The sequence below is a fragment of the Balaenoptera borealis genome (assembly GCF_965194805.1).
Source record: "Balaenoptera borealis genome assembly, chromosome: 20".
Classification (NCBI taxonomy): domain Eukaryota; kingdom Metazoa; phylum Chordata; class Mammalia; order Artiodactyla; family Balaenopteridae; genus Balaenoptera; species Balaenoptera borealis.
This window is the reverse complement of record NC_138879.1, coordinates 6,820,166-6,846,648: the sequence shown is the minus strand read 5'-3', so window position 1 is coordinate 6,846,648 and position 26,483 is coordinate 6,820,166. Positions and strand designations below refer to the sequence as shown.

At 51.0% G+C, this 26,483-nt stretch overlaps 1 protein-coding gene and 1 long non-coding RNA gene across 5 annotated transcripts in view; one reads left to right on the top strand and one right to left on the bottom strand.

The window, feature by feature from the left end:
- Window positions 1-46: 46 nt before the first annotated feature.
- LOC309618803 lies at window positions 47-20,181 on the top strand. Its single transcript, XR_014238626.1, has 2 exons — window positions 47-101; window positions 17,574-20,181. It is a non-coding gene; the product is annotated as an uncharacterized lncRNA (long non-coding RNA).
- Window positions 993-26,483, bottom strand: part of RAB37 (RAB37, member RAS oncogene family) — a 72,863-nt gene continuing 47,372 nt past the window's right edge. Inside the window, exons 1-9 of one of the 4 annotated variants that reach the window (XM_082373097.1) lie at window positions 9,249-9,640; window positions 6,402-6,512; window positions 5,368-5,409; window positions 4,794-4,860; window positions 4,637-4,689; window positions 3,633-3,698; window positions 3,004-3,060; window positions 2,850-2,926; window positions 993-2,654 (exon numbers count right to left, since the gene is read on the bottom strand). In XM_082373097.1, the coding sequence (XP_082229223.1) occupies window positions 2,549-2,654; window positions 2,850-2,926; window positions 3,004-3,060; window positions 3,633-3,698; window positions 4,637-4,689; window positions 4,794-4,860; window positions 5,368-5,409; window positions 6,402-6,512; window positions 9,249-9,341 (672 nt within the window). In that variant the 5' untranslated portion in view covers window positions 9,342-9,640 and the 3' untranslated portion in view covers window positions 993-2,548. Of the gene's footprint in view, window positions 2,655-2,849; window positions 2,927-3,003; window positions 3,061-3,632; window positions 3,699-4,636; window positions 4,690-4,793; window positions 4,861-5,367; window positions 5,410-6,401; window positions 6,513-9,248; window positions 9,641-15,955; window positions 17,575-26,483 lie in introns of those variants that run through there. The other 3 variants (XM_082373098.1, XM_082373096.1, XM_082373099.1) reach the window with 3 other exon arrangements.

Genomic DNA, 26,483 nt, shown 5'->3' with positions numbered 1-26,483 from the left:
GGCCGCGCGGAGGGTGTGGACCACCGCGGGGCCAATCAGACACCACGGAGAGGGGGCGCTCTGGCAGGGTGAACGACACCGGCCAATGGGAGCGCGCAAGGGTGAGTTTCTGCTCTCAGAGCGCGGCGCCCCGCGGCGGGAGAAGAAAGAGGGCTCAGGAAGTGGAAGTGTCTGTTACCAAGTGGCTGGAGTTGAGCCCCGGGGGCGGGGGCGAGTTCCTGGTACTGGGCAGAGCGGCCCGCAGGATCTGTTCTGATTTCCCTCCACCTGCGTCGGGGATTGAGAGCCAACCCTCGGGTAAAGGACCCTAACATTTCAACAGCCTTCAGCCAAAGTGTGCAACTCCAGTTGGGGGTGGGGGTGGGGGTTGGGGCGACTGTTGCCAGGAAAATCAATCCCGCTCCGGTGCTGCGAGCGGTCTTAGGAATAAGAACGAGGTCCACCGCCCACCCAAACAGAGTTTGAATAACGAGATTTTCCCATTTGTGGGGCCACTTTGCTTTGTCCCAGAAACTGCTAATAGGGGTGTGGGCTCTGATCCTCGCTGGGACAGTGTGAGGGTCCAGCAGAGAGCCCAAGGCTTCACGGGGCTGCCCATCCAAGACAGGCCACCTAGGGGCAATGTCGTGGGAATTGGCGTCAGCCTTTGGCTAGGGAGGTGGGGTTGGGGAGCGGCAGATCAGAGTCAGGTAACCAATCTCTGGGTACAGCCCATAGGAAAAGGAGCCCTGGCTTTTTTCAATAGAGAAGGAAAAATGATTAGGACCGTAAGATAAACCTGCTTTCAGCTCCCACTTTCAGATGAGAGGCGGGTCACAGAGGCTGGGGGCAGTCTGTTAGGGGTGAGGTGACCAGTTGGGGACATTGAAGGATGAGGATCAAATGATTTTGGCAATCAGTGACAAGCAACAACAATCCTTTCAACATGATCCGCCCTCGCACCCACCCCACCCCCGCATCATGTGCACCTCAAAGAAGCAATGGACAGGGTGTACTTTCCAAAATACTGCCATTTACTTCTGAAAAACACAAATGCTAGAGGCCCAGAGCAGCCCATGTGATTGGATTGCCTGCGACCTGCCTTGGGCCCCAGAAGAACCCGGCAAGGTCAGGCTCCTCCCTGCTCTGCCTGGGAGAAGCCTGGAGACCTTCCTTATCGGCCTGAGTTGAAGCTGCTGACTCTGCTCTGGGAGCAAGATTTCTGCCTTGAAAGCAAATGCAGCAGCCTCAGAAATGTACAGTGCATACCTTTCTCACCCATCTCCCCACCCCTGGTGAACAGAGCTGGAGTAAAGGTGCCTCTAGGTCATAATCTTCGCGTCTCCTGCCCTCTTCCCATTGTTGGGGTCAGGGCTTTGGGAGACATGTGACCTTGGCCCCATGTAAACTCCTTGCTGCCCGGCTCCCCACCCACATGACCTTGTTTTGCATACAATGCGTTGATTTTCCCAGAAATGGATAACCTCTCACTCCCTAACCAGGCTCAGTACAGAGGGAGATAAAGCAGTTTGGGCCCTAATGTCCGTCTGAGAAGAAAAGGATGTGGCTGATCAGGGAGGAGATGGCACCTGGGTTTAGGGGTTACACAATGGGGTGAGGTTTGCTCACTTCTACCTCCCACCTACTCCAGGAGTCAGGGCTTTCTTTTTATCTGGCTCTTTATCCAGTGGAAGCACTACAGCTGCTTGAAGAAGTAGCCTGTGGGCTGCATACCTGCCAAAGGATTGGGACAGAAGAATAACCTTTCCGTATCAGTAACTGTAGGTGTCTGGGGACACAGGCAGAAAGGTAGAAAGATAAGGCCAGGGATTCAGGGAGGAGGGGCTCCCCTGGGATCTGAGGTCCAGCGAATAGGAACCAGATGTTTCCAGGTGCCCTAATGTGCTTGTGGGCTGGGGGAAATGGGGTACACCTCCCAGAGAGGGGCTAGTAAGGCCAGAGGTAGCCAAACAGACAGACCTAATCTCTGTTACTCCTCTCCCCACCTCGCCCCAGGGAACTGGGTCCCTGCCCAATCTCCACATCTCTTATCTTCCCGAGGCTTTGGTCTAGCTCCCGGCACAAGGGCCCTGTCTTATTGGGGAAGATTGTTCTCTGGGGAGCCGGAGGAAATGAAGGGCTGGGTCTGCTCAGCCTCTCGCCAGCTGAAGGGTGGGAATGGGGTCACTACCTGCCTCATACCCCAGAAGTGCATCAGTGCCCCCTGGTGCTGAGCTGAAGCAATATCACCCTCATCGTGGTTAGGAGGGAGGCCCAGGCCCCTGAGTCCTAGCAGTAGAAGGCAAAAGGGGCGCCAGCTCCCTTCCTCCGCTTTCTGGTGCCCTTTTGATTAGATTATGTATCATTAAAATGAAATATAAGTATTTTACCCTCCTCCGGGGGTGCAGGGAAGCTACAGGAGCTAGAATAGGGGCAGGAGTACGGAGGGGCTGTGCACTGGGTCCCCCGACTCTCTCCTCGTTGGCTCAGCCACTTAGAATAAACCAGGTCTGAGGGAGAAGGCTGCGTCCTTATGTGTCTCTGGAGCGTCCTCGCAGCCCCTTGGGATTCACAAGAAAGAGCAGCAGCTGGGCCGCTTCTTCTGGGATTCCACGTAGTCTCGGATCTGGAAGCTGGGTTCATCACCCTGCCGCCCGGCTCTGTATTTCAGCTCCCTTGAAGAGGAAGAAGAAATGGGCTGGGCAGGCAGTGAGGAACTGAGCCTTCTCCCACTCCCACGGCCCGGGGCCAGGGGGCCTCCGAATGCAGAATATAGCTAGGCCCGGGGACTGGGCCAAGGACCAGGCCCTACTGAATTCCCAGATGGTGCCACCCTGCCCTGCACGTTCCCTTCCCGGCCCAGCGCTCACTTGGCAATGGCCAGAAAGGCTAGCTCCACGTTCATGCCCGTCTTGGCGCTGGTCTCCATGAAGGGAACTCCATACTCCTGCCAGGGTGACATTATCCTCAGTGGCCGGTCTCCGGCTGCCCCACCCCTCGCCCTCCCCCCAGGCAGTCACTTACCCTGGCCAGCATCTCTCCGTCCTCTGAAAGGATCATCCTTTCACTGCTCACATCCGCCTGTCAAGCCCAGGTGGGTCACTCTGGGGAAGGAAGCCTTGACCCCAGCTGGCCCCTCTCCTGCCCCGCTGGCCCAGCTTTCTGCCCTGGGAGCAGGCACTGCCCGCCCTCTGCTGGTAGCCTGCGGGACTGCGGGTGGTATGATCCACCTGGGGCCAGGGCTTCTGCCTTCTTCAAGTTCTTACCCAGCTCCCAGCAGGAGGAATCTCACCCCAACTCAGGGAGGTGGGTAACTCTGCTTGGCAAGGGGGTGGTGACCAGCCTCGAAGGGCTGACAGTATTTGAGGTGAACCCTTTCCACACTTAGCTCTTAATCCGTGTATCTAGTCCCTAGGATCTAATAGGGGCTGAGCAGCTGGTCATCCCTGGATCTCTCAGGAAGCAGCTTGACCTTTCCCTGCAGGGGGCCATTTCCAAAGCTTTAAGAGGGCAGATATGATGGGCTGAAGCCTCCAGATAGGTCTGACTCCTGAACTGGAGGCTGTAAAGAGTGCTTTGCTGGAAGGATGTCCAGCTAATACTCTTGTGGCAGTGGGAGAAGGGTGGGCTGATCCTGCCCTGAAGCCACTCACCTTGTTGCCTAGGAGCATGATCACCACATCTCTCTGGGCGTACTCGTGAATCTCAGTGAGCCAGGCCTGTGGGAGAGGGTGCGCTGAGCCCCAGCCATTCCCCTCCTCCCTCTTGCCTTTCCTTCTTCTGCCCTGTGGATTATCCTGGATTACTCACTGCCCCTGAACACCGATCATAATGCCCTGTGCATTCTCTCATCTACATCTTTGTTTGGGCCTCTCTAGTCCTGAGTATCCCTAAACCCCTTGCAGTGTAGCTCTCAGTTCTGTGAAAGACAGAGGTGACAGAGGCTTTATCTCATAAATCAGCTGGTAGTCACCAGCAGTCTCCTCGAGTGCCCTGTTGAGGATTCTAAGGCCCCATAAGGGCTCAGTGATCAAAAATACTGTGATTGATTAGTGATGTCTGCCATGAGCATGGGGTTGGAGGTGGCAGTAGGAGTGCCATGGATTCCATCCAGTTTATAAGCAGTTTTATATCTGTATGTCTTGTTCCCCCAGTTTGCTTGTCAACCCCTTGAGGTCAGGGAGCATGTGAAATCTTCACCGTGCTGTGCACAGAGTCAGTGTTTGTATTTGTTGAATTACTGTCTCAACTAGTTAATAGTTTGCTTGTGAGGACAGAGCCACTCACTTTATCTGCCTGAGTCACCTTCTTGAAAGTTGGGGTGGATGTATGGGTAGACTTTTCTGCTTGGGCTCTCCCCTTGGTCTCTGTGGGTAATTGTCCAGGGTGGAGCTGGACACTTTCTGAACATTTTGTCATGAAATGCTCCATGAGTCACAGTCAGGGATAAGCAGGTGGCACACAGCCTGCTTGGCCTTTATGCCCACACGCCGATCAACTACCCAGGAGTAGTTTATTACTTCTGAGTCACAGCTCGGGTGTTTTTAACGAGGCAGCAGTATTCCATGCTCCACCCATTCTCACAAAGCAGGAAGCAGCCCTGGCCTGCACAGGCCCTGCCCCGCCTGCTCATGAGTGGTGGGTGGGGAGGACCTACCCGGATGTTGTCGAAGGAAGATTTGTTGGTGATGTCATACAGCAGGAGCAAGGCTGGAGGGGGAGAGAGAGGTCACACGGGGAACTTGCGGCAGAAGGGTGGATGTTACAAGTGGGCTGGGGGGGGCGGGTGGAGGTGGAGCACGTGAGGGACCTACCCTGGGCATCTCGGTAGTAAGCGTGGGTGACACTGCGGAACCGCTCCTGCCCTGCGGTGTCCCAGATCTAGGAAGGGATGGACAAATGGTCAGAAGGGGGCAGGGACTGTACTGGGCAGAGGAAAGCCATGTTGTGGTACGAGAGATGGGTGGGGAGGTGAGATGTTTCCTTCTTTAGTTTCTCATGGGCTTGTGAACATCTGACGATGTCCCGGATGGTGGTATTTAATGAGTTCTCAAGCTCGTTCGGTGCTGTTGCCTCTTGCCCAGCCCAGGGATTAGAGGCGTCCAACCTCCTAGAGCAGATGAGGCCTGGGAAACTGGGGAGGATTTGGAGCGAGCCTAAGCTTGTCTGAAGGCACTTAGAGCTGCTGCCTTTGACAGAAGAGAGGGTGCCTGGGAACGGTTTTTCTGCAGACATCAAACAAACAAAAGCCGTTTCCTCTCCTGGCCCCACAGGAAGTTAGCCCAGGCTGAGCGCAGGGCCGCAGGCCTCCTGTGGTTGGGTGCAAAGCTTGGGCAGCCTCCCCCATCCTCTCGCCCACACCCCAGCCCTCCCAGCCGCTGGTCTCACCTGCAGCTTCACCCTCATACCATCCACGGTCACCACCTTGTTCTGAAAGAGAAAAGGGCAGAGGGAGAGGTGGGCGTGGAGGGCAGGGGAGTCTTGGTTTCTGCCTTCTGCTGAATCCTACAGAACAGCAAACATCCTGTCTGGTTGCCCCCCAGGGCCACGGGGGTCCGGTGAGCCCTGGAGACGTCTCCAGCCAGATCGCCCCATCAGGGCAGTGGGACTCTGTCCCCAGGTACCCCTACTTTGGAGTCCTCTCTTCTGGGGACTCCGTCCGCCCTTCTGACAACACGCCAAGGCAGGGAGAGCCTGAGAACCTGCCTGACCGCACCCCTCCTCTCGCCCCGGCCCGGGCTCAGCAAGGCGCACAGGCGGAGCCCAGCCTCCAAGCTCTTAGAGATGAGACGCCCACCAGCATCTCGGGGACCACAGAGGCTGGATCTGCAGGGCCGTCTTTCCCCTGGCTGTCCACTAGTTCTCCTCAGTGAAGCTTCCCCTCGCACTGGGCGGGAGGCACCTGGCCTTCGAGAGCACCCCTGCCAGGGTTAGACCCTCACTCTCCTGGCCCCCGTGCATGTGCAGTGCTCAGAGCCCTCGGCATCCGGGATGCCGATTTGTAAAGATGGGTTCATCGAGGTGAGAGGGAGGGATGCTGGCAAGCTGCTCTCTCCCCACAGGGCCAGCCCAGCTCCTCGACCCAGTGCGGTGCTGTGCTCCCCAGGACTCCAGAAAGGCTGGCTGGCCTCAGGTCTTGCCGGGGGGAGCCCAGCTCGCCCTGTGGGATATATCTGCCCGGCTGGGGGCAGGATTTTAAGACTCAGTCTCTCATTTCTCATCCTGTAGGGGAGCTAGGAGCCTCCCCAAGCCCAGACTCCTCTAAGCTGGCCACGTCTGGGGTCCCTAGGGGAGCACCCTGTGCCCTAGGGTGAGCCACAGCAGTCCTGAGAAGCCAGCGCAGGTGAGGAGAGGACCGCCCCCCGTGCCTGAGCCATAGCCCCTGGCTCGCTGCTGGGAGGAGGAGCCTGCAGCCACCTCACCCTGAAGTCTATGCCGACAGTGGCTATGAAGGTCCCGGACAGGAAGACCCCATCTTTGAATTGGATCAGGAAACAGGTTTTGCCGACGCCTGAGTCTCCCAGAAGCATCACCTAGGAGATGGGGGCAGAGGCAGTTAATGGGGAGCTGGGGCGAGTTTCTGGGCTTCCAGGGAGAGCCAGGGAAGGGTGCCGACTGCCCCGAGGGTACCTGCTTCTGGAAAAGCCTGCTGCTGCCTTCACCCTGCCTCTCCTCTCCACACTCCCTGGCTTCGGCTGCCTCTCAGGCTCTCCCTCTGACCCTCCTGTACCTCATCTGGTTTCCTGGAAGCCTGAGTTGCCACCTTAGCACTAACAGGAACCCCAAACGTGCTCTGTGGCCCCAGAGAACAACCACATTCATGTGGTCTCGACTCTGGCCACATTTGCCGCCCGCTGCACCGTGCTAAGATCCCTTCCCTCTCTGTGTGTATTCCACGCATGTGTGCACACGTGGGCGGGGCTATGGTGCCAGAAAGAGAAGTGTTGATACCTCGGACAGGGATTCCCACCCAAGGGAGTGTATCAGAATCTGATGGGGGCACGGCTCTGTCATTGGCAAAGGCATATTCTAAACTTACTTTTGTTTGGGTGTTTTATCTTTGGTTACATTTATTTGGAAGTTCCTAATGACATTTTATGTTTATGAAAGCGTTGCATGAATTAGGGAAGGTTGAAATGTATACTGAAGCGGAGAGACATTTAGTCTGAAGTTCTTTCCGCAGAAACCTCCCACGTGGGACAAATGGCTGAAAATTGGCATCCCTGGGTCACTGTAGGTGGAGGAGCAGGAGGGAGTGGGGGGTGGTGTATGTCTGTCCCTTTCCTGTCTGGCCAGTCTCAGCTCATCTTCTCTGGGGACCATGGGTGGGGGAGGGGACCCCTCTGTCCAGTCACTCCTCAATCTTGGAGAACAGAGGTCTAGACCTAATGCTGGAACTTTCCCAACAGGCCGAGTCGATACTTAATGGGCTGAGCAGGGACTAGGTTTGAGTTATTTTTGAGGCTCTGACCTTGACAATGGAGCCCAAGGGCTTTCCTGCTGTGGGCATGGGGTATGGGATTAGCTAACTTTGGTGGAGAGGTGGGGGGCTGAGCCAAAGGTGTATGAAGGCTGGGGTCCTGGCTTGTACATGGGTTACTGGGGGACTTCGGGAAGATTTCTTAACCCTTCTGTGGCAGTTTCCACAGTGGTTAGAAGGAAAGAGGGATAATTTCTTTGAGGCCTTTCTAGACTCTGTTAATGTCTAGGGTCAACAATGTTGGCATGAACCACCTGACTCCAGAAGAGTGGCCCGGGGTGGGTGCTGCCTGCCTGTGGCCCCATCCCCTCTAATCCTCCCCAAGGAGCTCCCACCAGGCTCTTCCCAGACCATCCTGGACTCAGTCTCCTAGGCAGGCCTCGGCCACGAAGGCTGGTGAGGGCCAGAGGCCAACTCTCCACAGATGCCACTTGGCCCAGGGGACAGAGGGCAGGCTGGGGGCTAAGGAGCCCTCTGGAGCCTGCATTGCTCCCTGGCTCCTGGGTCGCAGTACCCGATGGGGGAGGAGGGAGAGAGGGAGGGAGGGCAAGCACCTGTGTACTTTACAGACGACGGCTGCCTTGAGCAAATGATGCCACCCACCCAGCCAGGCAAGTCCACCAAACAAACAGCTGCCCAGCCTTGCCACTTCCTAGGCAAACACCCAGCTGGCTTGTCAGGCAAGGAGGTCAGGCAGTTCCCAGCGGCCGGGGGCTGGCCCTCAGCAGCTCCCCCTCCCCTGAACACACTGGGGGCCGACTTCCTGCCTGGAGCCCACAGAGGACGCTTATCGCAACGGCTCTGGGTGGGTGACTTGCAGAGTAGCTTCCCCTGAAACAAGGGGGGTTGCAGGAGGAATCCAAGGCACAGAAAGAGGCAGGTCTCCTGCAAGGCCAGGTAGCAATGAGATGGGCAGCCCCTTCGCTAATCTATCCCCAACCCTACAGAGGAAGAGTGGAGGCTCTGGGCTCTCTCAGCACCTCTTTCAGAGTTCCTGGTACCTGCCTGCTCCAAGGGCATGGAGGGAGGGCAGACAGACCAGTGTCCACCACCAGCCCCACCTGCTTCCGTTCAGGGCCACCCGCAGAGGGAACCAGCCCCAGACAGCTGACTTAAACTCTCCCAGGTGGGAGACTTGTGCCTAACGCCCCAGATCTTTCTCAGGTTCTAACAATTCCCATGTGGGTCTGCATTCTGGCTAGCAATATCCTCCCAGAAGAAGGTGTGGGCAGTGATTGCAGGGGTGGAAAGGGAAGGGGTAGCACCTGGGGGCAGCTGGGGTCCTAAAGATCTTCAGTCCTAAGGCCTGGAAACTGGGAGAAGGGCATTAACTGCAAGTTCCCCCGCCGCCAGGGGGCGTCCTTTCTGAGTCGCCAGGCAGCCCTACTTCCCAGCGCTTCGGGTGCCTGTACCCTGGAGGGTTGTGCGCTCAAACCCTACCTAGAAGCGTGGGATTCCTGGGGCTCGTATTGGCCGGAGAGTGGCAGAAGAAAATGGGGTTGGGGTCCTCTGGGTGAGGAGGCACTCGCTCCTTCCGACCTTCCTCTCCCTTCTCCCACGGAGCCAGCCCAGATCCCTGGACGCTGGCATGGGCCCAGGGCTCTGTCTCGACCCTCCTTCCTTATTCTGGGAGACCCGGCTGCCTGGGGGGAAGGGATGAGCCCAACGCAGACGCAGCCAGAAAGGGTCTTGGGCGGGGAGGGCCGGGGTCTCAGGGCAAAGAGCGCGGGGAGGGGTGACCCCCAGAGCCGGCACCGAGTCCCCAGCGCTGGGTGCAGTGCCCACCCACCTTGCCCGTAAGATCGTAGCTCGGACTGCAGGGTGGGGAGCGCTCGGGGGCCTCGCCATTCCGGGTGGCAGCGGCGCCAGGCGTGCCCGTCATGTCCCTGGACCAGAGGTGAGCTGGGGCAGGCGGCGGGCGAGGGACGGCGCAGGAACCGCCTCGCCTTAGGCTCCACCCACCCCTTCTCCCCTCCACCGCCCCGGCCCGGACCCCGGCAGGCTCCTCCCCCCGTCCGCCACCTGAAAGACACTGGCGGGGAGCAGGCTGTCCCGCGGGGGCGCGCAGGACCGCAGGGTCAGCTCCCGAGGGCCAGGAGGGCCCCCCTGAGCCACGCTGGCCTGAGAGCGTGGGCCAGATCCAGCCCTAGGGCCGGTCCCCAAGGTTGCCAGCTGCCGGGGTTAGGTTCCCACCGGGAGCTGTCCCTGGAGACCCCCCCTTCAGGGGAAAGTCTGGCCTCCCTGGGACCCGCGGACCCGCGCCCGGGTTACCACTGCGCAGCGTGGCCAAGAGGCGGCGCCCGGGCTCCATCCAGCAGGCGGACAACAGGTGGCTCCGGGGACGGGCGCCGGGGAGGCTGGAGACGCCCCTGGGCAAAGCGGCGCGGGGCTCACGAGGAGGCGTGCCTTCCGAGCGCAGCTCTCAGGCGGTTTCGCTTTTGCTAATACACCCCAGCTCGGCATCATCTGAATGTAATTATGTTTACCGACCGATGGATATTCACCTTGCAGCACATTTGCACTTCGGGGCCCCTGGCCGGTGCTTGGACTTTGACACCTCCTATTTCCGCCTGACCTGTTGGGCTGCGCCCAGAATGTGCCCCCCCCACCCCCGAGAGCCTTCCGAGGTGGGCTTCCCTGCACACCTCCCAATCCAGGCGCTCCCGAAGGCAGGGCTGACCCCCGGCACCGAGTAGGCCTTAAACGTTTGGTATCAAAAGAATTCATGAAGTCCTGAATCTTTTTTTTTTTGCCCCACCGTGCTGGCACGTGGGATCTTAGTTCCCCAACTAGGGATCAAACCCACACCCCCAGCAACGGAAGCGCAGAGTCTTAACCACTGGACCGCCAGGGAAGTCCCTGTGGTGAATCATTTTGAACAGAGTCTCCAGGACATCCAAGGAACCCTGCAGCTCCTGGTGACAGAGGGTGAGAGTACGTCCGGGGTTGTCCATAGCGGAGTTCAGGGGCCCTGGCCTGGGCTAACCATTCAATTACGCTGTCCCAACATCTTATATAAGTGAGGTCAGGTTCTGGCAGAACAGGGTGGGTGCGTTACAAAGGAACTGTGTGAAGGGTGTGAGGAGAGGCGGGGCCCTGCACCTCTTTACCTACATGTTGGGGTGAGGGGCAAGGGGCAGGCATGGCTTATGGGTGACCATAGGGCCCGAGGGGACTGTGTGTCCACCCGCCTCCTACCACGTGACTTTTGGCATCGGCTGGAGCTGTTTGCCGGAAGTGCTGTGCCATAACCTCATCTGCACACAGGGAGGGACTCAAACGGGGAGCCATACCTGGGCGAGGAGCAGCTCTACACAACCCTGCAGGCGTGCGTTCTTGCCTGCTGTTTGGGTGCCAGAGGCTCTGGCTGCACCTAAGGCCCCAGTGCATTCAGTGTCCTGGGCTCCGGGCTCCTGAGGGCTCATCCAGGAACCCTGCAGGGGAGAGGGTTTCAGCGCAAGTGGGTAATGACCGAGGAGGAAGGAGAGAGGGGACCTGGCCTGGTCCTCCCTGGCCTTCCACTGCCGACCAGGCTGATACGGGTTGCATTATGGTCCCCCCGCTCCCCAAAGAGATGCTGAAGTCCTAAACCCCAGTAACTCAGAATGTGACCTTATTTGGAAGTAGGGTCATTGCGGATGTAATTATTTAAGATGAGGTCATGGAGAGTAGGGTGGGCCCTTAATCCAATACGACTGGTGTCCCTATACGAAGGGACACACAGGGAGAAAATGCCACGTGGAGACAGAGGCAGAGGTGGGAGTGTTGCAGCTACAAGCCAAGGAACGCCAAGGATTTCCGGGAGCCACCAGAAGCTGGAAGAGGCAAGGAAGGACCCTCCCATTGAGCCTTCAGAGGGAGCGTGGCCCTGCCGATGCCTTGATTTCTGGCCTCCGGCTGTGGTTTGTGTTGGCTCCACCAAGACCCTCTTTGTCCTGTGGCACACAGGTTTGGGATGGAGACGGTTGTCCATCAGTGTGAACGCCCGAGGAGTAGTGGAGAAATACAAACACTGTCTTGCTGTACGCTGCACCGGAGTCCGAGTGGGCTGGTGGCACTGGGGGGGGGGGCCCGGCTGCCCTCTTCTGGGCCATGCCTGTGTGGCCCGCTGGGTCTGGGGTCTGGCTGGGTTGTACGCAGAGTGTTACACACTGTCCTGTGGGACACTGCAGCGTCAGGCGGGGCGTTCAAGGGCAGCGGCCAGTGAGGCAGAAGCGAGAGGGGGTCAGGGGTGTTCAGAATTGGGGGTGCAGGAGAGGCAGGTTTTGCCCCAAAGGGAGGGAGCACAGCCCACTCAGGGACGGGGGGCTCTTTAGACGGGTGTCCTGGAGAGCACAAGCCCTGGGAGGTCCAGGCCTCCCAACAGCCTCTTCAGTGTTGTGTACACGCCGGGGCAGCCTGCATCTCCCCAGGTACTCACACCAGGCACACGTCACCCCACCCACACCTCACACCCCACACAGACACACACAGCTCACAGCACACCACAAATAGACACCTTACGTCATGCACGCAACTCACACACACACCTCAGATCTCACACGCGCCCAGCATCACAGAAACACGTACCCCTCACACCATGCACACCTCAGATCAAGCCACGTACACCGTCTTGTATCAGCTACAATCACACACACACGCCTCATGACACACTACAACCACACATGCCCTACATCATCCCACAAACACACGTCACATCATGAACACAGGCGCACCTCGTATCATACCATAAACACACAATGCCTTACATGGCCCCCCCAAAACACGCATCTTAAATGACCACCCCTCCCGAAGCACACACCTCACGTCCCCCCAGACACCTCTCACCACATCACAGTTACAGACACGGGTCAACCCACACCACCAACACACACACCACTGCACAAACACACCCCCCTAACTGGCCCCCATGTCTCACGCCGTCCCCAGATGTACAAATCACCCTCCAAATAAAGCCCCTCTTTTTTTTTTTTTTTTTTTCCGGCCGTGCCATGGGGCTTGCAGGATCTTAGTTCCCCTACCAGGGCTCGAACCCACGCCCTCGGCAGTGAAAGCGAGGAGTCCTAACCACTGGACCGCCAAGGAATTCCTGGAAAGCGCCTCTTAAATGACCCCAGCCCCTCTCATCACCTCCAAATCCAGAAGGCACGTACACCCCACATTACCCCTAAAAGATCTCCCTGCCCTCCGGTGTACAAGTCACCCCACACACCCACACCCCTTCCTGATACAGGAGGCGATGTTGCCTCGTGAAACCTCACGGTTGTTCAGAGGAGGGCCTTTGTGTGCAGCCGAGGAGATCGGGGGGCGAGCAGAGGGGGCTGGAAGAAACCCCCAGAGCTGGGGGGAAAGGTGCACAGCCCTGTGAGTGCAGCGTCAGGATGTGGAGGGGAGACCAAGACAGAGGCTGGGGGGGGGCTGAGGCACGTGGAGCATCAGAGTCCGTGGTAGCTGACAACATGCGAATCCCGGTCCCCACGTGCGCGTGGGTGAGCTTGGCGCCTGCACTGCAGACAAAACGGAGGTGTTTATGTGCATTACATGAGTGTTTGAAAAACCACCAGGCTGAATTGTGCAAGACCTCAGCTGGCAGATGATGGGTTTTGACTTTACTGGAAGGCGGTAGTGAGACTGATGGTGCTTGGTGGTGGGGAGCAGGGGCAAGGCTTTTGGAAGATGAACTTTACAGCAGTGTTCAGGCAAGACTGGAGAGTTTGGGGGACACCGAGGCAAGAGATAGCCAGGAGGACCTGAACTGGCATGGGGGAGGGGCCAGCTGGAGCAACTACTGCGTGAGCCAGGTCGGTGTCAGCACCTCAGTAAACCCATCCGCGGGACTCCGCAGCCAGTCTGATGGAGGTGATGATGGAGTAGTTGGGGAAGATATTGGTTTGAGAGGCATCTACCCAGGACCTGGGCCGGTCCCACTTCTGGAAGCATTGGGCTCCAGAGGCTCTGAGAAGTGGCCTGAGGGCAGACCCCAGGTGGTCCCCCCACGTACCTCTGTCTCCTTTATTTTTTAGTATTATTATTATTTTTTTGGCCACATGGCATGCGGGATCTTAGTTCCCCAACCAGGGATCGAACCAGTGACCCCTGCTGTCCTGCAGTGGAAGTGCAGAGTCCTAACCCCTGGACCACCAGGGAATTCCCCACCTCTGTCTCCTTTAAAGTGAAGATCAAGGACTCCTCCCCTCTCCTGCTGCCCAGGCTGCACTCAGCCTTATGAGCTAGGCCAGCAGGGCCTCAGTTACCGGGAATTCAGCCACAACCAGGGCTGGCCACAGGGCACTTGCACATGGTCAGCTGTCGGCAGTGTTTCAAATCTCTGTGCAAATGACAGACAGACAAATGAGTGTCCTGCAGCCCAGCTCTCTGGGGCTCCCCAGACCAATGATATTGGAAGGAGACCCCAGTGCCCTCCAGCCCCTTTGTTAGACAATACAGGAGACTTCAGCTGCTCCACAAAGATCGAGCTGCTCTGAGCAGAGGGTTGGAAAGAGACCTGTCTCTGGAAATGAAAGGAATTAAGGGTCCTTAGTGCTAGATGAGGGGTGGGAAGGGGGCTTGCGGAGGAGACAGGCATTTTCTCAGCGAGAGCTGCAGGCCTCTTTGTATATAACTGGGCAGTGTGTCTAGGCCCAGGGTCAGTCACTTGTCCTTGGTGTGGCTCCCATCATGGGCTGTTGTTCCTGCCCTCTACCACCAGTATGGGGGTTCCCCTAGGTTTGTGTCCCAGCTGAGGGGTAGACTATGTACCCGTTCTGCTCCCAGGTCATGTACTTGACCCAGGAGACCCCAGGTTCAGGCCTGAGTTGGGCCCTCAGGCCCTCACTCAGCATAAGCTGCCCACGGCTTTGTCCTGAGGTGCTGACCGGTGCCAGGCAAGCAGCCGAGGCTCTGGAAGGCTCTGGCCCAGGAGAGGGGAAGAGCCCGGCCTGTCCTGTTGACCACACACTTTCTTCCTTCTCACGGGCGAGTTGCCTCACATTTCTTATCAGGCTGGTGGCAGAATTTCAGGTCCCACCCCTGTGCCTCTGTGGAGTGTGAATCAGAGCCCCCACCCCACTCTCTGCCTCCTGTCCTTTGACAGGCGGAAGGACGGGGGTGGAGTGAGTGAGAAGTGTGACTGTGGGGACACCACGTGCCCTGGGTGCTGAGGGCAGGTGACGTGGGCCCGCGGTGGAGGATGCCTGACACCGCCATCCTGGTTCATTTCATGGCAGCCCGGTTCCAAGTCTTGGGGGTTGCCAGGATGGCCACACTCTCCTGGAACTCAGCCCAGCCCCCCTGGGACTTGGCCCCGCCCTCTGGGGGGCTTGGCCCTGGGACTCGGCCCCGCCCCCGGGACTCGGCCCCGCCCCCTGGGACTCGGCCCCGCCCCTCACGGCGCTTGGAGCCCAGCTGCTCCCTGTCCCGGGAGAGCCCTGGGCGCTGGTGTTTCAGGTTGGACTCCAGGTCCTGGCGCACACCCTGGCCAGCCTCTCATTTCTGCTCCCTTGTGGGCCCTTGCCTTCTGCACTGTGACCCAGTGGGCAGGCCCAAATTCTGGGGTCCCCTCTCTCTTCCCACCAGCGTGGCTCTGCTGTGTCCCAGCACCTCGCAGGCCTGGTGCTCTGTTTGGTCCCGGAGGCTGGCCTTTCAAATACCCATGCTGCCCAAGAAATGACATTTGCTCTTCTGCATCTCTGGAGACTAGGATTCTGGAGACCCCAAAACAGGGTCGTGCTGCTCCTGCCACTGTCCAAGAGAGGGCCGAGACCCTTCCAAAGGCCTCCCCAGGGTTCAAGGTCTTCTGACAGCAGCCGGCAGCCATGGTGAAAATGGAGAGAAATGGGGATGTGAGCTAGAGCAAGGGCTTCGTGGCCCACAGAAGGGCTGGGAATAGAGAAGACTTGAGGATGCTTCCTTAATTTGAGCTGCTCCTCTGTGCTGTGTCCAGGGTGAGACAGAGGGCTAAAAAACTGAACTTTAACCCTTGACCTGCCAGCGCCCTAGGACCCTCATGACAATGCCAAGTTTGGATTGTGCTTAAACTTTTAAGCCATCCCTTGGCCTCTCCAGGCTCTTCTTGCCCTGTGTCTGTATCAGGATATTCCCTTGCTTACTAGTTGTCTTCAGCCACGAGGAGCCCAAGAAGAAGATGGAAGGGCAGCAGGAGGAGAGCACCATGGGAGGGGGGCCAATTTATTGCCCTGGTTGCTGCGTTCCACCACCGAGGGTGACAGCTCCTCCCAGCCCTCCACACAACCCTCTTTGTCCCTGGTTCTGGTGACGGTGCCCTCCTCACTTTTTTTCAGGCTCGGGGTGGGATGGACACCTTGAAACTGCCCAAGGGCCCTGGGCCATCCCTCCTGGTTTCCCCACCCATGGCCTGCATCTTGGTAAATAGCCTTTCTATTAAACCTCCTGAGTGATCCAATGTGAACATCCACATGTTTCCTGCCGGGATCCTGTCAGAGGCCCAGCAGGGCCCCCGAGCCCAGAGGTACTTACTGTGAATCCGATGCCCAAGGTAGCTGAGAAGGATCCCGCGATGAACTTGCCCTGGTCGAACTGAACCAGCAGAGATGTCTTCCCCACGCCGCTGTCGCCCAGCAGGATGATCTGAAAGGGAGCAGCAGAGGGGGTTGAGGGCCTGCCGTGTAGATTAGGCTGCTGAGAGGTCCTGCTGGCTGCGGGAGTGGGTTCTCTAAATACACATATACGTGTGTGCACACACATCCCCCCCCACACACATACACAGACACAGGCTAAACTCTGGATTTCCTATTGAAACCACTGAAGACATCATGAAAGCACAGAGGAAATCTCGTTTCAACCCAAGTTAATTAGCATCTGAGGTGACCTTGAGAATGTGCCTCTCAGACTTCCAAACACAGGGGCATTCCTGACTGAGGCCCCCGTGGCTGCACTCTGCAATCCAATCCATCGCTGATGTGTTTGTGCTAAGGCCACGCTTCCCACGGGAACTTCCTGGCCAAAGGTGGAGCGTTGCAGGAACACTGAGGCAGATCTGTTCCTGGGAGACACAAGACTCCCCTAAAGGCCGACTTAGGCTCAAGGACTCTCTCTCGGTTTTACAGAACCTTCCAGAGACTTCAAAGCAGCCTCAGATGCTTCTACCCAACCTTGCTGCTCTCCCTCCTTCACCTGGGGTCAGACCTGCCCTCCCCCATGGCCTCACCGCTCTCCCTACCTCTCCTGGCTCCCACCCCATTTATCTTGTAGGTGTGTCCCCTAATAAAATCCTTGTGCATTTAATTCCCTTTTGGCATCTGCTTCTTGGAAGACCTGGATTAACACAATGGGTCTCCTGTATGGGAAAGTCTATAGAATAAAAAAAAATCAGGATGTCTGGATATAGATCTTGGGAAGAGTTTGCACTTGGCCTTGGAGAGGATAACATTTCAAAGGGAAGCAAAGTCTGGGAAAGAAGCGTCTGGCTACTTTTGAACTTGGAAGAAGTAAGTGGGGAGAATTAGCTGGAAGTTCAGGGGCTATATTTGAAAGAAAATCATAAGCAGCAGGGAAGAAATATACATGCACCCAGAGGCTGATACCCAGTGGGTGCTCAATGAATGAACGAATGAATGAATGAATGGGTAAATGCCTTAGTTTCAAAGTGGACAGTAGCCGCTTTCCAAAGGCAAGCATTCAAGGTCATTGGAAAGGCTTAGGAGATGCCAACGTTAGCTCAACTTGGAAAAACATAAAGACATAAAAAACCAAAAATGTAGAAGCATAAAGATTGACAGGGCCTCCTTAGGTCAGAGCCGTGGATGCCAGCACTGTTTGCTCTGACCGTGGCGTTGATTCGATAGCAGGGCAAACGTGGGGTTATCCATGATGTTGCCTTTGGACCTCCTCTGACTACCGTCCCCCACCCACACTTCGCGAACCAAATTCCATTCAGCTTTTATTTTCCTCCCGGGTTAAAAGGCTCCATTTGTTTGTTGTGTGCAGCAGCTTTAATAATTCACGCCTCAAATCTAACTTCCTCAAGCTGGAAGAAGTGCTTCCTAGAGAGAATATTCCAGAATGTGAGGGGTCAATCTGTTCATCCGTGTCCACCTCATTCATTAACTAAAGGATATATCCTTTTCCTTTCCAGGGTGAAGAGTTCTCATAACTTTCTTCTCTCAGATGAAAACAGTTCCATCTTCTTCCTTTGCAGGAATGTGAACAGAGCTTGGATGTGAAGGCTGGGGTGTCCACATGCATCCTCCTGAGGACCTTTAGGGTGTGGAATGTGCAGGAGGGAGAAGGGCAGGGGAGTGTCTGTGGATGGCGGGCTGAGGACCGGGAGATGGCTGTCACTAGGCTGCCACGTTTCGGTGCAGAACTTCTGAGAATCCTACATTCAAATCCAGCTTCTGGGTCAGTAGGCCGGTATTTTTGTCAAGGTAGGAAGATCAGATGCACTTGATTGGATAGTTTTTTTAGCTTGATTTAGAACATTAAAATATTGAGACATATGGTTTATGGGCCACCTTTTGTATTCTAACCCTGGTCTCCCAGATGTTACGGGTGGGTCTGCCTAATCTATTACCTTAGAGACACAATGGAGTTTCTCTCTCCACTCAACAGCTGCCAGGATTTTCCTGAAGTTTCTCCAGGGGGGGCTCCAAACTTTACTGCTTGGAGAAGCCAGATGCCAACCTCAGATCTAGATTTTCTACTCCACTTTCCCTCTTTTGGAGCATTTATGGAACTGTTAATTAATTGTGGTTGTGACAGCTTCACCACCATTCAGACAAGTGTCTTTGTTCTCCCTTTTTTTTAAAAATTTTATTGAAGTATAGTTGATTTACAATGTTGTGTTAATTTCTGCTGTAGAGCAAAGTGATTCAGTTATATATATATACATATTCTTTTTCATATTCTTTTGCATTATGGTTTATCATAGGATTTTTTTTAATTTTTGAATTTTATTTTATTTATGTTTTTATACAGCAGGTTCTTATTAGTTATCCATTTTATACATATTAGTGTATATATGTCAATCCCAATCTCTCAGTTCATCACACCACTACCCGCTCCCCACCACTTTCTCCCCTTGGTGTCCATACGTTTGTTCTCTACATCTGTGTCTCTATTTCTGCCCTGCAAACTGGTTCATCTGTACCATTTTTCTAGGTTCCACATATATGCGTTAATATACGATATTTGTTTTTCTCTTTCTGACTTACTTCACTCTGTATGACAGTCTCTAGATCCATCCACGTCTCTACGAAAGGAATTTCGTTCCTTTTTATGGCTGAGTAATATTCCATTGTATATATGTACCACATCTTCTTTATCCATTCGTCTATCGATGGGCATTTAGGTTGCTTCCATGACCTGGCTATTGTAAATAGTGCTGCAATGAACATTGGGGTGCATGTGTCTTTTTGAATTATGGTTTTCTCTGGGTATATGCCCAGTAGTGGGATTGCTGGGTCATAAGGTAATTCTATTTTTAGTTTTTTAAGGAACCTCCATACTGTTCTCCATAGTGGCTGTATCAATTTACCTTCCCACCAACAGTACAAGAGGGTTCCCTCTTCTCCACACCCTCTCCAGCATTTGTTGTTTGTAGGTTTTCTGATGATGGCCATTCTAACTGGTGTGAGGTGATACCTCATTGTAGTTTTGATTTACATTTCTTTAATAACTAGTGATGTCAAGAAGCTTTTCATGTGCTTCTTGGCCATCTGTATGTCTTCTTAGGAGAAATTTCTATTTAGATCTTCTGCCCATTTTTTGATTGGGTTGTTTGTTTTTTCAATATTGAGCTGCATGAACTGTTTATATATTTTGGAGATTAATCCTTTGTCCGTTGATTCGTTTGCAAATATTTTCTCCCATTCTGAGGGTTGTCTTTTCGTTTTGTTTGTAGTTTCCTTTGCTTTGCAAAAGCTTTTAAGTTTCATTAGGTCCCATTTGTTTATTTTTGTTTTTATCTCCATTACTCTAGAAAGTGGATCAAAAAAGATCTTGCTGTGATTTATGTCAAACAGTGTTCTTCCTATGTTTTCCTCTAAGAGTTTTATATTGTCCAGTCTTACATTTAGGTCTCTAATCCATTTTGAGTTTATTTTTGTGTATGGTGTTAGGGAGTGTTCTAATTTCATTCTTTTACATGTAGCTGTCCAGTTTTCCCAGCATCACTTATTGAAGAGACTGTCTTTTCTCCATTGTATATCCTTGCCTCCTTTGTCATAGATTAGTTGACCATAGGTGCATAGGTTTATCTCTGGGCTTTCTATCCTGTTCCATTGATCTATATTTCTGTTTTTGTGCCAGTACCATATTGTCTTCATTACTGTAGCTTTGTAGTATAGTCTGAAGTCAGGGAATCTGATTCCTCCAGCTCCGTTTTTTTCCCTCAAGCCTGCTTTGGCTATTCGGTGTCTTTTGTGTCTCCATACAAAATTAAGATGTTTTGTTCTAGTTCTGTAAAAAATGCCATTGGTAATCTGATAGGGATTGCATTGAATCTGTAGATTGCTTTGGTTAGTATAGTCATTTTCACAATATTGATTCTTCCAATCCAAGAACATGGTATATCTCTGCAACCGTTTGTGTCATCTTTGATTTCTTTCATCAGTGTCTTATAGTTTTCTGAGTACAGGTCTTTTACCTCCTTAGGTAGCTTTATTCCTAGGCATTTTATTCTTTTTGTTGCAATGGTAAATGAGAGTGTTTCCTTAATTTCTCTTTCAGATTTTTCATCATTAGTGTATAGGAATGCAAGAGATTTCTGTGCATTAATTTTGTATCCTGCAACTTTACCAAATTCATTGATTAGCTCTAGTAATTTTCTGGTGGCATCTTTAGGATTCTCTATGTATAGTATCATGTCATCTGCAAACAGTGACAGTTTTACTTCTTCTTTTCCAGTTTGTATTCCTTGTATTTCTTTTTCTTCTCTGATTGCCATGGCTAGGACTTCCAAAACTATGTTGAATTATAGTGGTGAGAATGGACATCCTTGTCTTGTTCCTGATCTTAGAGGAAATGCTTTCAGTTTTTCACCATTGAGAATGATGTTTGCTGTGGGTTTGTCATATATGACCTTTATTATGTTGAGGTAGGGTCTCTCTATGCCCACTTTCTGGAGAGTTTTTATCATAAATGGATGTTGAATTTTGTCAAAAGTTTTTTCTGCATCTACTGAGATGATCACATGGTTTTTATTCTTCAGTTTGTTAATATGGTGTATCACATTGATTGATTTGTGTATATTGAAGAATCCTTGCATCCCTGGGATAAATCCCACTTGATCGTGGTGTATGATCCTTTTAATGTGTTGTTGGATTCTCTTTGCTAGTATTTTGTTGAGGATTTTTGCATCTATATTCATCAGTGACATTGGTCTGTAATTTTCTTTTTTTGTAGTATCTTTGTCTGGTTTTGGTATCCGGGTGATGGTGGCCTCATAGAATGAGTTTGGGAGTGTTCCTTCCTCTGCAATTTTTTGGAAGAGTTTGAGAAGGATGGGTGTTAGCTTTTCTCTAAATGTTTGATAGAATTCACCTGTGAAGCCATCTGGTCCTGAACTTTTGTTTGTTGGAAGATTTTTTTTAATATAAATTTATTTATTTATTTATTTATGGCTGCATTGGGTCTTCATTGCTGCGTGCGGACTTTTCTCTCTAGTTGCAGCTAGTGGGGGCTACTCTTTGTTGTGGTGCACAGGCTTTTCATTGCTGTGGCTTCTCTTGTTGCAGAGCATGGGCTCTAGGCACCCGGGCTTCAGTAGTTGTGGTGCGCAGGCTTCAGTAGTTGTGGCTCATGGACTCTACAGCGCAGGCTCAATAGTTGTGGCTCTTGAGTCTAGGCACGGGCTTAGTTGCTCCGCGGCATGTGGGATCTTCCCGGACCAGGGCTCGAACCCATGTCACCTGCATTGGCAGGTGGATTCTTAACCACTGTGCCACCAGGGAAGCCCCTGTTGGAAGATTTTTAATCACAGTTTCAATTTCATTACTTGTGATTGGTCTGTTCATATTTTCTATTTCTTGCTGGTTCAGTCTCAGAAGGTTGTGCTTTTCTAAGAATTTGTCCATTTCTTCCAGGTTGTCCATTTTATTGGCATAGAGTTGCTTGTAGTAGTCTCTTATGATGCTTTGTATTTCTGCGGTGTCCGTTGTAACTTCTCCTTTTTCATTTCTAATTTTATTGATTTGAGTCCTCTCCCTCTTTTTCTTGATGAGTCTGGCTAAAGGTTTATCAATTTTGTTTATCTTCTCAAAGAACCAGCTTTTAGTTTTATCGATCTTTGCTATTGTTTTCTTTGTTGCTATTTCATTTATTTCTCCTCTGATCTTTATGATTTCTTTCCTTCTACTAACTTTGGGTTTTGTTTGTTCTTCTTTCTCTAGTTCCTTTAGGTGTAAGGTTAGATTGTTTATTTGAGATTTTTCTTGTTTCTTGAGGTAGGCTTGTATTGCTCTAAACTTCCCTCTTAGAGAACTGCTTTTGCTGCATCCCATAGGTTTTGGATCGTCATGTTTTCATTGTAATTTGTCTCTAGGTATTTTTTGATTTCCTCTTTGATTTCTTCAGTGATCTCTTGGTTATTTAGTAATGTATTGTTTAGCCTCCATGTGTTTATGTTTGTGTTTTGTACGTTTTTTTCCATGTAATTAATTTCTAATCTCATAGCGTTGTGGTCGGAAAAGATGCTTGATATGATTTCAATTTTCTTAAATTTACCAAGGCTTGATTTGTGACCCAAGATGTGATCTGTCCTGGAGAATGTTCCATGTGCACTTGAGAAGAAAGTGTGAACTGCTGTTTTTGGATGGAATGTCCTATAAATATCAGTTAAATCTATCTGTTCTATTGTGTCATTTAAAGCTTGTATTTCCTTATTAATTTTCTGTCTGGATGGTATGTCTATTGGTGTAAGTGAGGTTTTAAAGTCCCTCACTATTATTGTGTTCCTGTCGATTTCCTCTTTTATAGCTGTTAGCAGTTGCCTTATGTATTGAGGTGCTCCTATGTTGGGTGCATATATATTTATAAATGTTATATCTTCTTCTTGGATTGATCCCTTGATCATTATGTAGTGTCCTTCTTTGTCTCTTGTAACATTCTTTATTTTAAAGTCTATTTTATCTGATATGAGTATTGCTACTCTAGCTTTCTTTTGATTTCCATTTTCATGGAATATCATTTTCCATCCCCTCACTTTCAGTCTGTATGTGTCCCTATGTCTGAAGTGGTCTCTTGTAGACAGCGTATATATGGGTCTTGTTTTTGTATCCATTCAGCGAGCCTGTGTCTTTTGGTTGGAGCATTTAATCCATTCACGTTTAAGGTAATTATCGATATGTATGTTCCTATGACCATTTTCTTAATTGTTATGGGTTTGTTTTTGTAGATCCTTTTCTTCTCTTGTGTTTCCCACTTAGAGAAGTTCCTTTAGCATTTATTGTAGAGCTGGTTTGGTGGTGCTGAATTCTCTTAGCTTTTGCTTGTCTGTAAAGCTTTTGATTTCTCCGTCAAATCTGAATGAGATCTTTGCTGGGTAGAGTAATCTTGGTTGTAGGTTCTTCCCTTTCATCACTTTAAATATATCATGCCACTCCCGTCTGGCTTGTAGAGTTTCTGCTGAGAAATCAGCTGTTAACCTTATGGGAGCTCCCTTGTATGTTATTCGTCGTTTTTCCCTTGTTGCTTTCAATAACTTTTCTTTGTCTTTAGTTTTTGTCAACTTGATTACTATGTGTCTCAGCATGTTTCTCCTTGGGTGTATCCTGCCTGGGACTCTCTGCGCTTCCTGGATTTGGGTGGCTATTTCCTTTCCCACGTTAGGGAAGGTTTCGACTATAATCTCTTCAAATATTTTCTCGGGTCTTTTTCACTCTCTTCTCCTTCTGGGACCCCTATAATACGAATGTTGTTGTGGTTAAGGTTGTCCCAGAGGTCCCTCAAGTTGTCTTCATTTCTTTTCATTCTTTTTTCTTTATTTTGTTCTGCAGCAGTGAATTCCACCATTCTGTCTTCCCAGTCACTTATCCGTTCTTCTGCCTCAGTTATTCTGCTATTGATTCCTTCTAGTGTATTTTTTTTAAATTAATTAATTAATTAATTTATTTATTTATTTTTGGCTGTGTTGGGTCTTTGTTTCTGTGCGAGGGCTTTCTCCAGTTGCGGCAAGTGGGGGCCACTCTTCATCGCGGTGCGCGGGCCTCTTACTGTCGTGGCCTCTCCCATTGCAGAGCACAGGCTCCAGACACGCAGGCTCAGTAGTTGTGGCTCACGGGCTTAGTTGCTCCGTGGCATGTGGGATCTTCCCAGACCAGGGCTCGAACCCGTGTGCCCTGCATTGGCAGGCAGATTCTTAACCACTGCGCCACCAGGGAAGCCCCCTTCTAGTGTATTTTTCATTTCAGTTATTGTTCATCTCTGTTTGTTTGTTCTTTAATTCTTCTAGGTGTTTGTTCTTTAATTCTTCTAGGTCTTTGTTAAACATTTCTTGCATCTTCTTGATCTTTGCCTACATTCTTTTTCCGAGGTCCTGGATCATCTTCACTATCATTTTTCTGAATTCTTTTTCTGGAAGGTTGCCTATCTCCACTTCATTTAGTTGTTTTTCTGGGGTTTTATCTTGTTCCTTCATCTGGTACAAAGTCCTCTGCCTTTTCCTTTTGTCTGTCTTTCTGTGAATGTGGTTTTCCTTCCATAGGCTACAGAATTATAGTTCTTCTTGCTTCTGCTGTCTGCCCTCTGGTGGATGAGGTTATCTAAGAGGCTTGTGCAAGCTTCCTGATGGGAGGGACTGGTGGTGGGTAGAGCTGGGGGTTGCTCTGGTGGGCAGAGCTCAGTAAAACTTTAATCCACTTGTCACATAATCACATTAAATCACATTTCCATAGAGGCCTCTCAATGGGAGCTGGGCTAATGCTGTCTAAATACATTGCTTTCCTGTGACTTTGTGATTCAAGGGAACATTTAGAGACCAAGATGAATGGGGTGGTTACCATGGCTCTTACAGTGGCTCTGAGCGACCTTTTTTTTTTTTCAACATTGGTGTGTTAGTTTCTGCTTTATAACAAAGTGAATCAGCTATACATATACATATATCCCCATATCTCCTCCCTCTTGCATCTCCCTCCCACCCTCCCTATCCCACCCCAGAGACCTTTTTTAACAAGACAGGAAATTTAGATGCCATAAAGAAAAATATCAATAGATCTGATTGTATAGAAAAAAATACTCTGGTCTACAGAAGATACCAGCAACAAAATCAAAAGACAGAGGGGGACATATATACACTACCAAATGTAGAATAGATAGCTAGTGGGAAGCAGCCACATAGCACAGGGAGATCAGCTCGGTGCCTTGTGACCACCTAGAGGGGTGGGATAGGGAGGGTGGGAGGGAGGGAGATGCAAGAGGGAAGAGATATGGGGATATGTGTATATGTATAACTGATTCACTTTGTTTAAAGCAGAAACTAACACACCATTGTAAAGCAATTATACTCCAATAAAGATGTTAAAAAAAAAAGAAATAAAAATGCAGTTACAAACCAAAAAAAAAAAAAAAATGAAAAGACAGAGGGAAAATATTGGCAAGACGTATGACAGACAAAGGGTTAAAACAGCGAGTAATATAAAGAGCTCTCAAAGGAAAGTCTCAATAGAAAAATGAACAAAGGTTATGAATAGATATATTTTATGTGTGTGTATATATGGTTAGTTTTATGTGTCAACGTGGCCAGGCTATAATCCCGGTTATTCAATTAAACACTAACCTAGAGATTGCTGTGAAGGCATATTTTCGATGTGATTAACACCTACAATCAGTTGACTTGTAAGTCTTCAATAATCTGCATTTGCCTTATCCAGTTAATTGAAAGACTTTAAGAGCAAAGATGAGATTTCCCTGAGAAAGAAAAAATTATGCCTCAAGATTGTAGTATTGGCTCCTGCCTGAGAATTTCCAATCTGCTGGCCATCCCTACAGATTTTGGACTTGCCAACTCCCACAGTTGTGTAAGCCAACTCCTTGAATGAAATCTCTCTTTATAGATATATTTCCTACTGGTTCTGTTTTTCTGGAGAACCCTGACTGATACAAAATAATATACAAAGGTTCGATAAAACTTTGATAATGGTCAATATTGGCTGAGACTTGGGGAAGCAGGTACTCACACATACATCGTTGGTGGGAGTCTACATTGGGGCATTTTGGAGAGCAGTTGACAATAGCAGAGTTACAAAAGCAAATTCCTTTGACTCAGCAATTCTATGGCTTTGCTTGCAAAAGTACACCAAGATATGTGTACAAGGCTGCTCATTGTAGCATTTGTAGGAGCAAATAATTAAGCAGTTGGTACGGGTGAAATAAACTCTAGAATGTACATGCAATGCAATATTGGGAATGATAAAAGAATGAGGAAGATCTATATGTGCTGTTTGGGAAAAACTATATTATTAAGCAAAAGAAGAAGGGGCAGAGAGGTCTGCTTGTATGATGACCTATGTGTACTTCACTTAGGTGTATATGCTGGTTTTGCATAAGCTTTTTAAAATAATTAATTAATTAATTTATTTATTTATTTTGCCCACGCCTCACACAGCATGGGATCTTAGTTCCCTGACCAAGGATCGAACCCATGCCCCCTGTAGTGGAAGCACGGAGTCTTAACCACTGGACCACCAGGGAAGTCCCACACATTACTTTTGTAATCTGAAAAAGTCTGTGTCTGTGTTGGGGAAGCATGGTGAGCTAGGACAACTCTGGTAAAAGCCAAGAAGAATGCCAATGTTTAGCCTAACTGTTGCTTAAAAATACTTGATTTTATTTTTGCAAATAAATCTAGCTCACTAAAATGTGCTTTAAAAAGGATCAGGCTCTTTGGGCAAAGGGAGCCTGAATAGCAGCTATTCCGTTTCATCCGTTTCAGCAGGTGTTACGCACCTTGGATACCCGAGGAGCAGGCAGCAGAGATGACAGACACTCTGTTCTGAAAATCAAAGAACCCTTTCATCTTCTGATCCTAGTAGGGGGTAAACTCACTCTC